The 15,563-nt window shown below is 31.7% G+C and overlaps 2 protein-coding genes across 5 annotated transcripts in view; both read right to left on the bottom strand.

Annotated features, from left to right (window-relative positions):
* Positions 1 to 15,563, bottom strand: part of LOC127725435 (hepatitis A virus cellular receptor 1-like) — a 301,965-nt gene that overhangs the window by 242,443 nt on the left and 43,959 nt on the right. The gene's annotated exons all lie outside the window — the stretch shown is intronic.
* The window catches only part of LOC127725439 (uncharacterized), a 29,829-nt gene that overhangs the window by 486 nt on the left and 13,780 nt on the right, over positions 1 to 15,563 (bottom strand). The window contains exons 2-5 of one of the 2 annotated variants that reach the window (XM_052232399.1): positions 10,694 to 10,735; positions 7,567 to 7,920; positions 6,006 to 6,266; positions 935 to 1,031 (exon numbers count right to left, since the gene is read on the bottom strand). In XM_052232399.1, the coding sequence (XP_052088359.1) occupies positions 935 to 1,031; positions 6,006 to 6,266; positions 7,567 to 7,920; positions 10,694 to 10,735 (754 nt within the window). The remainder of the gene's footprint in view (positions 1 to 934; positions 1,032 to 6,005; positions 6,267 to 7,566; positions 7,921 to 10,693; positions 10,736 to 15,563) is intronic. The other variant, XR_007993004.1, reaches the window with a different exon arrangement.

Raw genomic sequence — 15,563 nt, 5'->3', positions numbered from 1 at the left:
CTATATAACACATGAAATAACTAATTTGGTACTCATATATCTATTGATAGTATAAAGAAAATCTGTTTAAAATTGCAAGATATTATTGGTTGAATATTTGTCAATAATTGGTGTAAATAAATAAATTCATCATAGATACCAGGATTGAAATTTTGTACGCAAATACGTGCATTTTGTCTACAAAAGTAGTGACGCTCGAATCATAAAAGTAAAAAAGGCCAAACAAAGTACGAAGTTGAAAATAAGTATTGTTATTTCCATCAGAATTCATGTTTTCTTGATATAGAATTCATTTAAGTTTATAATTTTTTTTTTAAACTCATCAAGTTTATGTACAGCATCTAAAATTTACAAAATGTTTCGACTTGTTGTCTTTTCACACTGTATACCAAATGCTTTTTTTACGTTGGCTTGCTGGTGGAATTGTTGGTCCAACAGGACATGATGTATAACATACTTTTCGTAAATTCCCCGTTTGCAAATTGAGAAATCATAAGAAACTAATGTTCTCACTCTCTTAGACACATTTTTCCTTGATGAATTACGCTACCTTTTATGATCCTATTTTGTCATAGCTCCTTTCGCATTAAGGTATATATACAGCATTGGAACTTACATATTTTGACTTGCGCTTTCTTGGTAAAGGTAAAACTCATTAAATATACTTGGCTTATAATCCATTAAAGTGCTTCGGATGCAGATAATTTATAAAGTGTTCATTCATTTTCAGATTAGTTACAATTACGTTTCATAAACATTTGTGTATTTAAATGTATTACGATAATCAGCACATGTAGATATAATATCGGTTAAATGAGTGTTGAACACCTCGTTGGGTCAAATATATCTAGACGTATTGGGTCGCAAATGATCATACGTCAGGTGCAAGTATATCGATATTCGACGTGGAAATAACAACTGTGTTTATACCAACCTTCTATAATATAAAACCATTATTGTTACGATGATTACTGTAGCAACTCCTACAACTGTTGCTGATATCGATACGTATAATGCTGTATCATCAATACCTACAAAATATGCAATCCATTTAAAGCAATATTTATTCATTGTTATTACCTTTCCCTCTGAACTCGGGAGGGAATACAAAAACGTAAACAGATGTATTTGAAATACAGTTTAGAAGAACTCCATATCTAAATATTATGTGATTACAAGAAATAACGTTTTCAAATTGATATTGGATTCAAAGGACAAATCCTTGGATTGGTTGTGTTATAACAAAGGATAACAAATTACAAACGTTAAGTTATACGTTACTTTAAATTTAGCTTAATTCATATGAGGCAGACTTCATGCTGGAGGATGTCAGGAAGAATGAAAAGAAGCTAGCATTGTCCGCTATACAGATAATGTCTATTTACAAAATAATTTTGAATAATTAATAAGTGTGGTGACTGTGCCCAGCGAACTCGAAATATAGGATTCCATATATACATTTAAGTCTGTTCCATAACTTGACTTTCATCTTGAAATTGGCAATGAGGTTTTGTTGAGAAAAACACTTTCCGACAAACAAAAAATTTTTAGCTTCCCAATTGAAAACTTTCCATTTCTTTGTAGCAAATCTCCAGCAGCGCCTGTATATGGAGTATATATCTCCCACATGACATGATATGACAAGAGCGTGCGTTTCCTATCATGATTTCCTTGATAGAGGGTTGTTGCTCACAAGAAAACCAAAGACTCAAATGGTGAAATCAAAGTCATCCCTTCGACTATTTTACGGACTGCATCACAAGTTTTGTTGATCGTTTTGGAATATCTGTTTCACAGATGAAGATTGATAACTTCCAATTGTCCTAAACACAATCTCGTCTAATTTTTCCGACATTACCGAATCAGACTTATCACCGAATTTGTACTAACATGAACAACACAAAGGATACCACATAATAGACAGGATATGTTTACCCCTCTTGGGCACTTGCGATCAATTACTGTGTTTGTGGGGTTTGTGAATCTTTTCTATATTGTGTTCTGAAGATTGTTGTTTGTATTTTGGTCGTTTTTTGTTTGTTTTTTGCCGTGGCGTTGTCAGTTTGACTTCGAATAATGAGTTGGAATATCCCGTTGATATCATCTGATGTTATCTTCATCAAGTTCTTCAATACAAAAATTGTAAAACGGATAAAATAAACAAATATCACCTCAACAAAATAGAGAAACCTTTTATTCAATAGACCAATTTAAATTGACATTTTGTTTAAAAAATAAAGAAAAGACATGCAACTAATCATTAAGGATGTTCGCTCCTCTTGTTTTTGAATTTTGCTAGATATTCGGAATCCTCTAGTTTTATCCATGTAGCGCCATTAAAAATTTTGCCCACAAACCCCTACTTTTCTTTTTATAATTTTATTACATATAGTTTAAAAAGCCATATTTGAAAATCTTAAAAAAAACCTTGTTATTTTTTCATAGTTTTTGAAGGAAAAAAGGTGCCAATGTTAAATGTATGAAAAATCTAAAGACAATGACTTCTCGCCAATTTTTCAATGGCTCATATATCGAAAACAAGCACACGGACCCTTCATTTTTCTGCTTTTTTGGTTCCTTTATTCCTATACTTTCAATTTATAACATTCTTTTAAAAAGCTTGTTATTTTTAAACAGAGTAGCAAACATGCTTAACCAATGAAAATGAGAATAAGGAGAGTATACGATAAACACTACCAGACGGACATGTGGGTCAATGTTTGCAATTGTTTCTCCATAGGCGGTAATGGTAACGTTTTGTTCTGTTTATTTCGTTAACTTGGATATGTATGATGGCTCGTTTTGAAGCTGAGACATTTTCACATATGTAGTTGAATTTTCGGGGTACGAAGTGAAATTTCTTTTTCCGTAAATTAGCAAACACCGAAAATCCTTTCGTGATGCTGCTCCTCGTGCTAAAAATCCCTTTTTTAACATAATAAGTTCTTTGAACATTTAATACTTTGAACACATTTAATAGCTCCATAGTTTTTACACATTTATTCTATGTTCCCCTACTTTCTAAATCAACACAAATGATTAAGCCTAGTCACTTGTTTATCATAGAAACGTGTCAAATATCACTACACAGAGATTTTTTGTTTACACAAAACTTTTGAGTTCCTCATTTTGAGGCGCATTAGGGATATTGACCCATATTGAAATCCATAGTTCTGATTTTTCCAAATATTCTTGTGTGATCTTCATCGGTATGACTTTCTGAATAACTCCGTGTATTTTTGTCCATTTCTGAAAAAAAAATAAAGTTGTTTCAGCACTATAAGGCAATGACCCTTTTATCGCTTTATCTATTTATTTTTAATACAATGTGTATGCATAATTATTTTTCCCAGTATACCTTCACTAGTCATAATATGGACAAAACATCTGATGATAACCTTAAATTACAATACACAGACCCTGTGAAAGCATTCAATAAAAATTTCTGGTGCCTAAAAGTGCATTTTGACTGAGAAATTATGCAAAAATGTAGATTTCATAAAAAAGACACCAAAATACTTAAATATTTTAACCAGTGGAAATCTGGTATTTTCAACTATAGAATCCACTCTAAACTACTGTGAATGTCATTTTTATCATATAATTAGAGCGCAATGAAGTACAAATTTTCAAAATTTGTCCTTTCACATAATTCTATTTAAAAAAAAGAAGGTTTTTTAGATGTATTTCTGTGAAAACCCTTTATCAGTGAGAAATGCACATGAGGTTTTAAAGGAAACATTGTGACATCACATGTATTATGACATCATTAAATAACGACCGATCAAAATAATGCTAATTACAGTTTGCAGTGATACATGAGGAACAGTTGCCTCAAAGTTTAACTCGAAAAGATCAGTAACTAAGCATTTTTATATAATATCAAGACCATAGCAACAGTTTTCATATTTTCAACATACTGACTGTAATTTCAATTGCATAAATACCATAAATAAACAATTTAGAGCTTGCCTAATAAAATAAAATGCTTACCAGTTATTTAGAACTGTTTAAAACCTCTAGTTTGTCGTCTCAGGTTAAATAGTAATGATATGTCTCAAACTGAAATAAGACAAAAAATTTACTCAGGCTGTGTTATCATTTCGTATAAGTACATAACTATTATTGACAGAGAAAAAATCTCATTCTTGAAAGTTTTATCACAAAAAAAGAGAGATGCTTCTCCTTTGTGGCTTATTAACCTTCATTTAAACCTTTTATATGAGGAGCAATGAGTAGTATCTTAATTATAGTAGTTGAATAGGTGCAGCAAGATGTTTTCAAAAGGTTTGACCCTCCCCCTTTTTCACTGAGAAAAAGACAGTATCTTGTGATTGGCTTGTGTGCATTAAAATAGAATAGCTCATGATTTTCTTAAGACATATTTGTCTGTTTCTTCGCATATAATTTATAATGACCAGGGGTCAAATTATTGGGTAAATGCATATGTACAAAATTTAATGATGACTTATGTATCTAATTTTACTTGTATGAAGTGTGTTATTTTTCTATATTATCAGTAAATCCTGTAGACTAGAATGATAATTACAAAACAAAGACTTTATTGTGTCATGTTTACTTACAATTTAATAATATTATTAAATGTTCATGCCGGTTTCCAGTCATAACAAGTGCCTTTCGGATCTCTCGGGAAAACAGAGATTTGATTGTGCCTAAAAGAAGTGTTCAGCCCCGTGCCAGTAATGCATTTCAAAAGCAAAAATAGTAGCTAGCTGATCTTTATAGATATTTTTTATCTAGAACCAGCTGTGGTAACTAGGTATATATTTAAGACTACTAACCTTCATTTTCACAATTTTCTCTGGTGTACAAGGTGCAATCATTCATAAATCAGTCTGAGAGCTGCTGATATCTTGTTGTAAGATGAGTCAATGTTCGCAATTGTTTCTCCATAGGCGGTAATGGTAACGTTTTCTGCTGATGCTCAGTCCATAAAGTTAACTTGAATATGTATGATAGCTCGTTTCGAAACTCAGACATTTTCAGATATGTGGTTAAATTTTCGGGGTACGAAGTGAAATTACTTTTTCCGTAAATTAGCAAATCCCGAAAATCCTTTCGTGATGCGGCTCCTCATGCTAAAAATCCCTTTTTTAACACAATAAATTCTTTGAAAATATAATACTTTGAACACATTTAATAGCTCCATAGTTTTTACACATTTATTCTATGTTCCCCTACTTTCTAAATAATGTCAGGTATAGTCACTTGTTTATCATAGAAACGTGTCAAATATCACTACACAGAGATTTTTTGTTTACACACAACTTTTGAGTTCCTCATTTTGAGGCGCATTAGGGATATTGACCCATGTACAATTTCCAGTAGTCCATACACTACATTTATTTGACCTACTGTTGAAGTTAATTGGGATATGGACCTAACCGCGAATAAATTACATTTACCAAAGAACCATACAAATGATGTAAAGGTCAAATGAACCCTGACAGACCGGCATGTACACCTTACAATCATGCCATACATCAAATATAGTTAGCCTATTGCTTTAAGTGTCTGGATTACGAATATGGCCACAAAAACTAGACCTTTATTCACAAAACGAAGGTAAAGTCAAGTCTGACGGATGGACCTCAAGACTTTGCTAGTAACATAATGTCAGGTATAGTCACATATCACTTATAATAAGCAGGAAGTTCATTCTTCATAAACTAGTTTTTTGATCAGTCGCCGAACCATGAAAATGAATCCGAGGACAAAAGATATATACCATATATAGAAAAGAATAAAGCATACAAAATTGAAATGCAAGGTAAATTGAATTAAACAACGCAAAATTGATATAAAATTATCAACGTCAGAGATAAACGTACGGTCATACTGATTGGTACTGACGCTTCCATGTCATTTGTCAGACTCTATATTTGTATGAATTGTAAACAACAGAGAGAAAAAAAACTTGCAGTTTAAATTTTATACTCTAAGGGACATGAATAGGAAAATCTATCATTAGATTGTGCCGTTACCGTTATCTTTTTGTTGTTGGTTTGTTTGTTTTGTGTTTAGAGGGAAATCTGAACTTGTAACAGTTGCAGAGATGAATTCATCAGAGTCAAATGATGTTGTTAATTGGTGTTCTGTCGTCCTTGTTGTCATCAATGGTAGTGGATTTGTTATTTCAGTCGACGATCTTGTCGTTTTTGCAATCAGGGCTGTGGTTGAATATGCAGTGGTGCTGCCAATACCACACTTTAACTTAAGTTTGTTTCCAGATGAATCATCTACTCCTGTGAATCAAAAACATATGAATGCGTTCCAGGAAAAGTAGAAATTTTGCGTGCAAAAACACCGATTAGAATTGCATTCGATATAGATATTTAGCATTCAAATCTTTAGACTAACATCAATAGAAATTAATCAAATGTGCTGAAGATATTAAATTATAAACGATGGTAAAAGCTTTGTGCCATGCAAGACAAAAGCGAGAGTTTGACATAACCACTAAATGTTTAATTGATATTTAGACTGTTCCTTATATTTAATAGTCAAACTACTAAAAGTCGATTGTGACATCATAAAGTGACATTTTTGAAGTAAAGTGCACAGATTTATATGCTTCCGGTGCGAGCCAAGGCTCCGTGTTGAAGACCGTACTTTGACCTATAACGGTTTACTTTTATAAATTTTTACTTGGATGGAGATTTGTCTCATTGGCACTCATACCACATTTTCTTATATCTATTATCATCTAATATGCTTTGCATATAAACCGGGCAATTTGTGATTCTTGACATACTAACTTCTTTTACTGGAGTTTTTTTGTGACAATAGCTACTACCCCGAAATTTTATTTGTTTGAAGGCTTTATATTTATATGGCCCTTGAATTTGAATTATAAAATGTACTATAATCCTACAAGTGTTCATTACACATTATCACATAATACATTATCATGACAGATATTGTTTGTATTCTTTTTATATTAACATGGTTGTGTTTAGGGTTAAACATATTTTTGAGTAAAGCCTTTGCAAAAATATTTTTTTCCCATAAAATTTGTTAGAATTTTTGTCAATTATGGTACATCGCCATAGTTTCTAGCAAATTGATATACAAATGGAAATAATATGAATTATAGTTCAAACTGATTAACGAAAAGGTCACAGTTATTCATGTTATTCTCTTGTTACAACATGTATATACAATTTAACGTTGAACATATATTGAAAAATCAATTATTGTCCTCAAAGACATACAAAAATGAATTGGTTAAACTGAGTCAGCACAAGTATCAAATAGCGGATAGTGAGGCCTGAGAAAACCAGATTTAAATTTTGGTGAAAGATTTCCAGTGAAGAAAAAATACTGCTATTTTTATTTTTATTGTACCTATTGTTTCTTATGTCACTTTCCTAAAAAAGATTTTCCCTAGTCTTCAGGACATAGATTTTTGTGTATACTTTGAAATGCATCACAGTTGTGTCCCTTAATCATAAGCATTTTTGACTTCTGTGAAGTCATAATTTAACATAATTTCTAAACTTGTAGCAATTAATCTTATTTTTTTAAAACAGAACTGAGATGTACCTTTTTTTATTTCAATACAATACCCTTCATTAGGTTCCAACATTCCATTCACAGCCATTGACTTAATTGTCATCACATCGTTGATTGCTATCAGTGTTGAAATATTATTATCGACTTTGCATGCAGCCTCCCAAAAACGAACTAATCTGATATCAAACGTCAGTATCAAACCACATCCGTAAGCTGATGGACTTGAACTTCTCTCTTGACCAAATTTTTTAATAATTACTGTAATTGCTTTATCTTGATTGATTACATATAGTTCACATGTACAGTTTTGTCTTGAATCGGCTTTTATTATTACTTTATCGCTTAAATCATGGATTTTAATGTCGTCTGTACATATATTGATAACTAAAATTAGATAGATAAAACATGACTAAATCCCAGTTACGTGAAAAATTTACTCATTCATATGCATGACGAAACGCTTGGCAATTGACGGATGTAAATATCAGCATCAACATCATTGAGATCAAAAGCTATAGAGTAATCACAAAGCAAAATATTCAACTAGACCAATTCATTGTTATTTATGTACATCTGAAAGGAGGATATATGATAATGTACACCTATTGACTTGTTATGAGGGTAATAGCAAGTTTGTTGTTCCTGAGATACTAACTATTGCTCGAGGCGAAGCCGAGGGCAATAGTTAGTATCAAAGGGACAACAAACTTGCTATTACACTCATAACCAGTCATTACGTGTTTTATTATACCGAACAAAACAATTTTATAAAAAGACTACATACACCACTTGGAAAAAAACAAATAGTCACAAAGACATGCACAAGATGAACTATCTGGATTTTTTTTTGCCCGTGTGGTATTTGTCAATATTTCATTTACTGTAATCAAGACCAGGAATCCTTGTGTAAAAATTCCCGTGCATATGATAAACAATATTTTCCGTACATCAAAGCAATACCAGATTATGAAGACGACGACAGACCAAGACCATACATTTGTTATGTTTTAGTTCTTAAAATATGTCGCGTGGATTTTCTTTTTCTTTTTTTTTTTAAATTCTTCTAGTAAGTAATATACCAATTTCAAATTACGACTACAGACACATACAGATTATACCGTTTACGATATTTCAGATTTTAACGTTGCCAAACGCACAAATCCAAGCAAAATAGTCAATGACGTCATTGTTGTCCAAAGAAAAAATAGTATGAAAAAGTACGGGAAATATGTTTATAAAACTATTGACCGGGGTAATAGTCTTTGAAACTATTGACTGGCAAATAGTCTGTGGAATGAAATAGCACAAATATTTCATTCTTTTTTATATAGAAAAAACATACTGAGGTATAATAAAAGCCATTATTTGGTACCTGGAATTGCAAAATTAACAAACTATTCACGCTTTTCAAAATTATGTAAATTTTAGAAAATAAACCAGTTGCTTCAATCTGGTAGCTTTAGTGTCACTATGAACACTAAGACATGTGAATATGTAAGTATTTTACCTAAATTGGCCATTTCACGCAAAGTTTTGGGTAAATAAAATTATACGACCAAGAGCATTACATAAAAATATATTTTACACATATCAACATCTTTGAGAAATATCTTGTAAGCAAATACATTTTTGTTAAAGCTGTTGCACAGACAGGATCTCAAAATGAGATTATTTTCTCATTTTGTGTTGTTGGCCCTCAATTAAAAGTTTGAATTGAGACATAAATATGGATACTTATGTCCGACGGACGACATATGAACTTCTGAAGACTAATTGGAAGTTTCAATGTTATAAAACATCGGGTTAGAATATTTGTTTAAGTTGAAAATCTTTTCAACAACTGCCAGCATAACGAAACTCACGATATTTAACACCAACTAGCTATTTTTAAGTTCCAAAACTTACAACAAAAGTTCTAGTCTTGGAAAAATTTAAGTTTTAATTGAAACTCCATATCAGATGGGCGTTAGGAGGGGTATAATCCTGAATTTCCGAAAAAATAAAGCATTCTTTCCCAGATCCCCAAAAAATTATCATCAATTCCCTAGTCCCGATAAGGGTATATCGCGAAAATAAAGGCCCAATCCCGAATTCCTGCAAAATTAAAGGCCTAATCCCGACGTTCCGAAAAAGGTCCTTCAGCCCCTCATATCAAATACTGTGGATTCATTTATTTTCGTGGGTACCAATATTCGTGGAATGAGAAAGACTTACACTTTCTTGGATATCTAATTTCGTGATTTTGCCAAAGTCTGCATACAAGCCAATGAACTAATTTCAATTTGTTGAACATTTAAATTCGTTGTTCACCTGTACTCACGAAATCCACGAAAATTGGTATCCAACGAAAAATAAACAATTCCAAAGTATATTCATTACTGCATTACAAACTGATATCTGCAAGGCATTTCACATATTATAGAGCAAAAACTTCTAAACAGTCGCTAAACTGGAATATTTATATTAAATACTTCATACTTGATCTGTAATTTTTATGATATTACTTTTGATATATTGTTTTATTGAAGTTTGCTATAATAAAATATTTCAAATCATTAATATTTCTTCCTAAAGCATAGATTCATTGTCCGGGTTTGGCTTTACTTTTGGTCCTTCAAGGTTTTATCAGGCTTTCAACATTTGTATTCGGTTCTGTAATTTTAAATATTTTGGCTTTTAACATCACTTAGGAAATAATAATTGTCGAAATCTATATCTGGTGCAGTGATGGTATGTAATACGACCGGTGTCACTAGTTGTGCTGAAACTGTTCACTCGTCAGGACACCTGACTTCATATCTGTTTTTTGTAGGACTCGAAGAATACATTTTTAGTTTTCTGTCTAGTATTTTGTGTAGTGATGTTTGTCTTTCTGTTGTTTTGTTTTGCCCATGGCGTTTTTTGTTTTCTTCCAATTTTTTTTGTCTTCTACCACTTTCACAGAAAAGTTTTGGAAAACGTCGTGTATGGACGGACGTAGGAAATGCATTGACTTCTTTGACTTCATGAAAAGGGATTTCAAAGATAAAAAGGTATTAAATTAACTTTTTCCAATCACTCTATGCCTGCTCTAGATAGAAATGAGCTGTTCCTAGCTATTATCAAATATATATTCAGATTAAACATTTATATCAGAAAAGTAATATAGTATATTTACCTGGTAACTGATAAGTACTAAAACAAGGCTCTCCAGCAGTCTCTAAAATTAAAAAAAAAGCATATGTAGAAAGGAAATTAAATACATTTCTGACTCGCCGTTTTTTTTCAACAATTAAAGCATATACATGACATACATACAATATACTACATTTAAGATTTATATAATATCATTAATATAAATACATTATAGTTGGATATATTAGACATTTTTTATAGAACAGATCAAAATAAAAGAGTTAAAAAAATATAAAAATAAATAGAAAAATAAATAAATAATATTAATAAGTTACAGATACTAAAGGAGTGGAAAATGAAGAATAAAGATAAGAATTCTCCAATTACATACCTATCTATATTTTTTTAATTCTTACATGTAACATATGAAGTCATGATGGAGAATATAAAAAAAAATAAGTATACATATTTCTTTCATAACAGCCAGTAACACAGTTCAAGAGCATTACATTAAAATATAATATATTCTGACTTATCTTTTTAAAGTTCTTACCACCATTCTTTCTACAGCAACAGATTTTTAGTTTCAACATACTTTATTTGCATAAAGCAAAAAGGATCAGACACAAGTAAAACATACTTATAAGGTCTTCTCCACTATACAATATATCTAACTATACAAATTGAATGTGAGCATGCATTATGTGATATAAACAACATAAATATTATGATGATAATGCTGATGATATGCGTTTTACCTATGTTGATATTATACTACGAGAAATCGTGTTGATCTCTTTATAAAATTGAATATTTGTTTAACAATTTGCACACTTTGATCATAGGAAAGAGTTTCTTTTCCAAAAACCAATAGTTGTAAGTCCTAATTGCAGCCTTCGGGAAGCCAGCTGAGACTATTAAACAGAATAGCCCTTTCGTTTAAATAAAAAGGACACTCAAAGGAAAAATGGCGCATGTCCTCAATATCCAAACCACATTCACCTGTTGGATCAGATATAATGTTAGCTCTAAAAAAAATGAAAACAACACGTTATAAATTGTATGCTTCCGCAGCGCCTTTCTGGATTTACCTTCATCAGTAACGCTCAAAACCAAATATTCGAAAGCCGAGGATGTATAGGAACCGAAACAGTTGAAGAGCTATATTACCAAAAAGGACCTAAAAATAGCAAAATCCATCTAAGGTCAACTTTGCCTGAGGGAGTTGAAACTTTAGTTTCTAATAATTTCAAAATTTATTAACGGACAATTTCAGAAAGGTTTGTTATAAATCATGTCAGTACCGAAGAACTGATTACTGAGTTGATGATACCCTCGGGGACTGATAGTCCACCAGCAGAGGTATCGACCCAGTGCTGTAAAAAAATAAAACAACACGTTATAAATTTTATGCGTCTCAAGCGCTTTTCTGGATTTACCTTCACCAAACAAGTCACAATTCAAGAAAGATGCCGAACATCTAAATTGGGTTAAGATTATATTCAATTTTCTAGGACCATATAAATAATGTTGAGATTGATTCTCATTTCGAATGTCATGTAATGGCTTTTTTAATTCTACTTTGAATTTCGATAATGGAAAAGAAACTCTTTCCTATGATCGAAATGTGCAAATTGTTAAACAAGTATTCAGTTTTATAAAGAGATCAAAACGATTGCTCGTAGTATAATATCAACATAGGTAAAACGTACATCATCATCCTTATCTCTGTCGTTCTTTCGTCATCCCTTTTCCTTTTTTCAGTATAGTTTAGTAATATTTATGTTGTTTATATCATATAATGCATGCTCACATTCAATTTGTATAGTTATATATATATTGTATAGTGGAGTTTACAATTTGAACTGACATTTTCAAATTATTCCAAATTTAATTGTTGAGGGGGTAAATGATTGTGGAGTCAGTATCAGTCAGCCTGCAAAATGGTAAAATAATGTCTTGTCCATTTCGCAAGGGATATTGTGTTGTACTGTGATTTTTAGGGGGCACAAGGCTACATATATCTAGGGTCATTATTATTCTGAGTTTTATAAAACAATCGTAGTTTTCGTCTTTTTCTTAGTTCTTCTAAAGTTTCCCAATCAACCTCTTTTAAGACAGTCTCAGAATGTGCGAAAACAGGTAAACCAGTTACAATTCGTGCAGCTTCAATTTGAAGCTGTTCTAGTTTAATTGAATACCCTTTTCTGTAATTGTCCCGTACTTGAGTTGCATATTCAAAAATTGGTCTAATAAGTACAAGATATAATTTTTCCAAATTGTGTCGGCTAAGTTGATATTTGAGTTTTCGCAGTAAATTCAGATGCTTTTTAACACTATTTAATATATTTTCAACATGGTTGTTCCATTTTGTGTCACTTCTAAATGTAACCCCTAGATGCGTATGAGATCGCACAATGGGTATTTTTTATTGTACATAGTAAAATCCTTGGTGTACACCAGCTGAAACATTGCAAAAGCTCGAGGATGATTGATTAATGATAACCTTTTGTTTGATAAAGGTAGCTAGTGAACCAAGTTAACAGATTTACCTCTATGCCATATGCTTTCATTTAATGTAGTTAATCAATATGCCACACTTTGTCATAAGCCTTCAAAAAATCGCAAAAAATAAAACAGCAAATTTCGTTTGTTTCTAATGCATTTTAAGGTAAACTAATACATTTCTAATAGTTGATGCACTGTTGAATTTTTTGGCAAACAAACCTGATTGGTTTTCATAAATAAGTATGTTATTAAAGAGATGCTTATATACAAGTTTAATAATAACTAGTTTCATAACTTTCCCCACACAGCTAATCAGAGGTATAGGTCTGTAATTAGAAGGCAAAGATGAGTCCCCCTTTTTGAAAATAGCTAGTATTACATTTGCAATTTTCCAGCTGGTTGTTGGATATACACATTGAATAAGAGACTTGTTGAAAATAATTTGAAGAGGTATTGCAACTTTATCTGGACAGATCTTGAGCATCCTGTGGCTTATCACATCTGTCCCGATGATTTATTGCGATGAAGAATATTAATCATATCTATAATTTCGTGAATAGCGACATGCAAGTCACAAATTTTATTGTCAGATTTACTTTCAAATTGTTGTAAGTTGATATTTCCCTCATCTTTTTTGGAGATTAAATTAAAATACCTGTTCAATAGCTCACATTTTTCGTCATCTTCATATGCAAATTCGTCAATTTTTTCGGTATTTATAATATTTTGGAGTGGGGGATGTTATATGATCCATTGTTTGACATGATTAGCTTTTTACTTATTTTCCAATACGTTTTTGTATTCGATACATAATGTGGTATAAATTACTTTCAAATCTTTCTTTAGAATTTTTTTTTCATATTATTGACCCAATTTCTCAGTCTCTTGTACTTCACAATATCAGATTGATAGCCTTTTTTTCGTAATCAATCTCTAGTGCGCATTTCTCCTCTATAAAGCTCGCTATTAAACTATGTCGTTTTATCGTATGGTTACTTGCTTAGTAGGTATGCACTTCCTTGCAATGTTTAAAACAGTTACAGTAAATATTTCGCATAATTCATTAACCTCATAATAATCTCATTCTTGAAAGTTTTATCACAAAAAAAGAGAGATGCTTCTCCTTTGTGGCTTATTAACCTTCATTTAAACCTTTTATATGAGGAGCAATGAGTAGTTTCTTAATTATAGTAGTTGAATAGGTGCAGCACTATGTTTTCAAAAGGTTTGACCCTCCCCCTTTTTCACTGAGAAAAAGACAATATCTTGTGATTTGCTTGTGTGCATTAAAATAGAATAGCTCATGATTTTCTTAAGACATATTTGTCTGTTTCTTCGCATATAATTTATAATGACCAGGGGTCAAATTATTGGGTAAATGCATATGTACAAAATGTAATGATGACTTATGTATCTAATTTTACTTGTATGAAGTGTGTTATTTTTCTATATTATCAGTAATTCCTGTAGACTAGAATGATAATTACAAAACAAAGACTTTATTGTGTCATGTTTACTTACAATTTAATAATATTATTAAATGTTCATGCCGGTTTCTAGTCATAACAAGTGCCTTTCGGATCTCTCGGGAAAACAGAGATTTGATTGTGCCTAACAGAAGTGTTCAGCCCCGTGCCAGTAATGCATTTCAAAAGCGAAAATAGTAGCTAGCTGATCTTTATAGATAGTTTTTATCTAGAACCCGCTGTGATAACTAGGTATATATTAAAGACAACTTACCTTCATTTTCACAATTTTCTCTGGTGTACAAGGTGCAATCATTCATAAATCAGTCTGAGAGCTGCTGATATCTTGTTGTAAGATGGGTCAATGTTCGCAATTGTTTCTCCGTTGGCGGTAATGGTAACGTTTTCTGCTGTTGCTCAGTCCATATTGTTAACTTGGATATGTATGATGGCTCGTTTCCAAGCTCAGACATTTTCAGATATGTGGTTAAATTTTCGGGGTACGAAGTGAGATTACTTTTTCCGTAAATTAGCAAATCCCAAAAATCCTTTCGTGATGCGGCTCCTCGTGCTAAAAATCCCTTTTTTAACACAATAAGTTCTTTGAAAATTTAATACTTTGAACACATTTAATAGCTCCATAGTTTTTACACATTTATTCTATGTTCCCCTACTTTCTAAATAATGTCAGGTATAGTCACTTGTTTATCATAGAAACGTGTCAAATATCACTACACAGAGATTTTGTGTTTACACACAACTTTTGAGTTCCTCATTTTGAGGCGCATTAGGGATATTGACCCACGTACAATTTCCAGTAGTCCATACACTACATTTATTTGACCTACTGTTGAAGTTAATTGGGATATGGACCTAACCGCGAATAAATTACATTTACCAAACAACCATACAAATGATGTAAAGGTCAAATGAACCCTG

The sequence above is a fragment of the Mytilus californianus genome, unplaced genomic scaffold (assembly GCF_021869535.1).
Source record: "Mytilus californianus isolate M0D057914Y unplaced genomic scaffold, xbMytCali1.0.p SCAF_15, whole genome shotgun sequence".
In the NCBI taxonomy this organism is placed as follows: Eukaryota; Metazoa; Mollusca; class Bivalvia; order Mytilida; family Mytilidae; genus Mytilus; species Mytilus californianus.
This window is presented reverse-complemented; position numbering and strand designations above follow the sequence as displayed.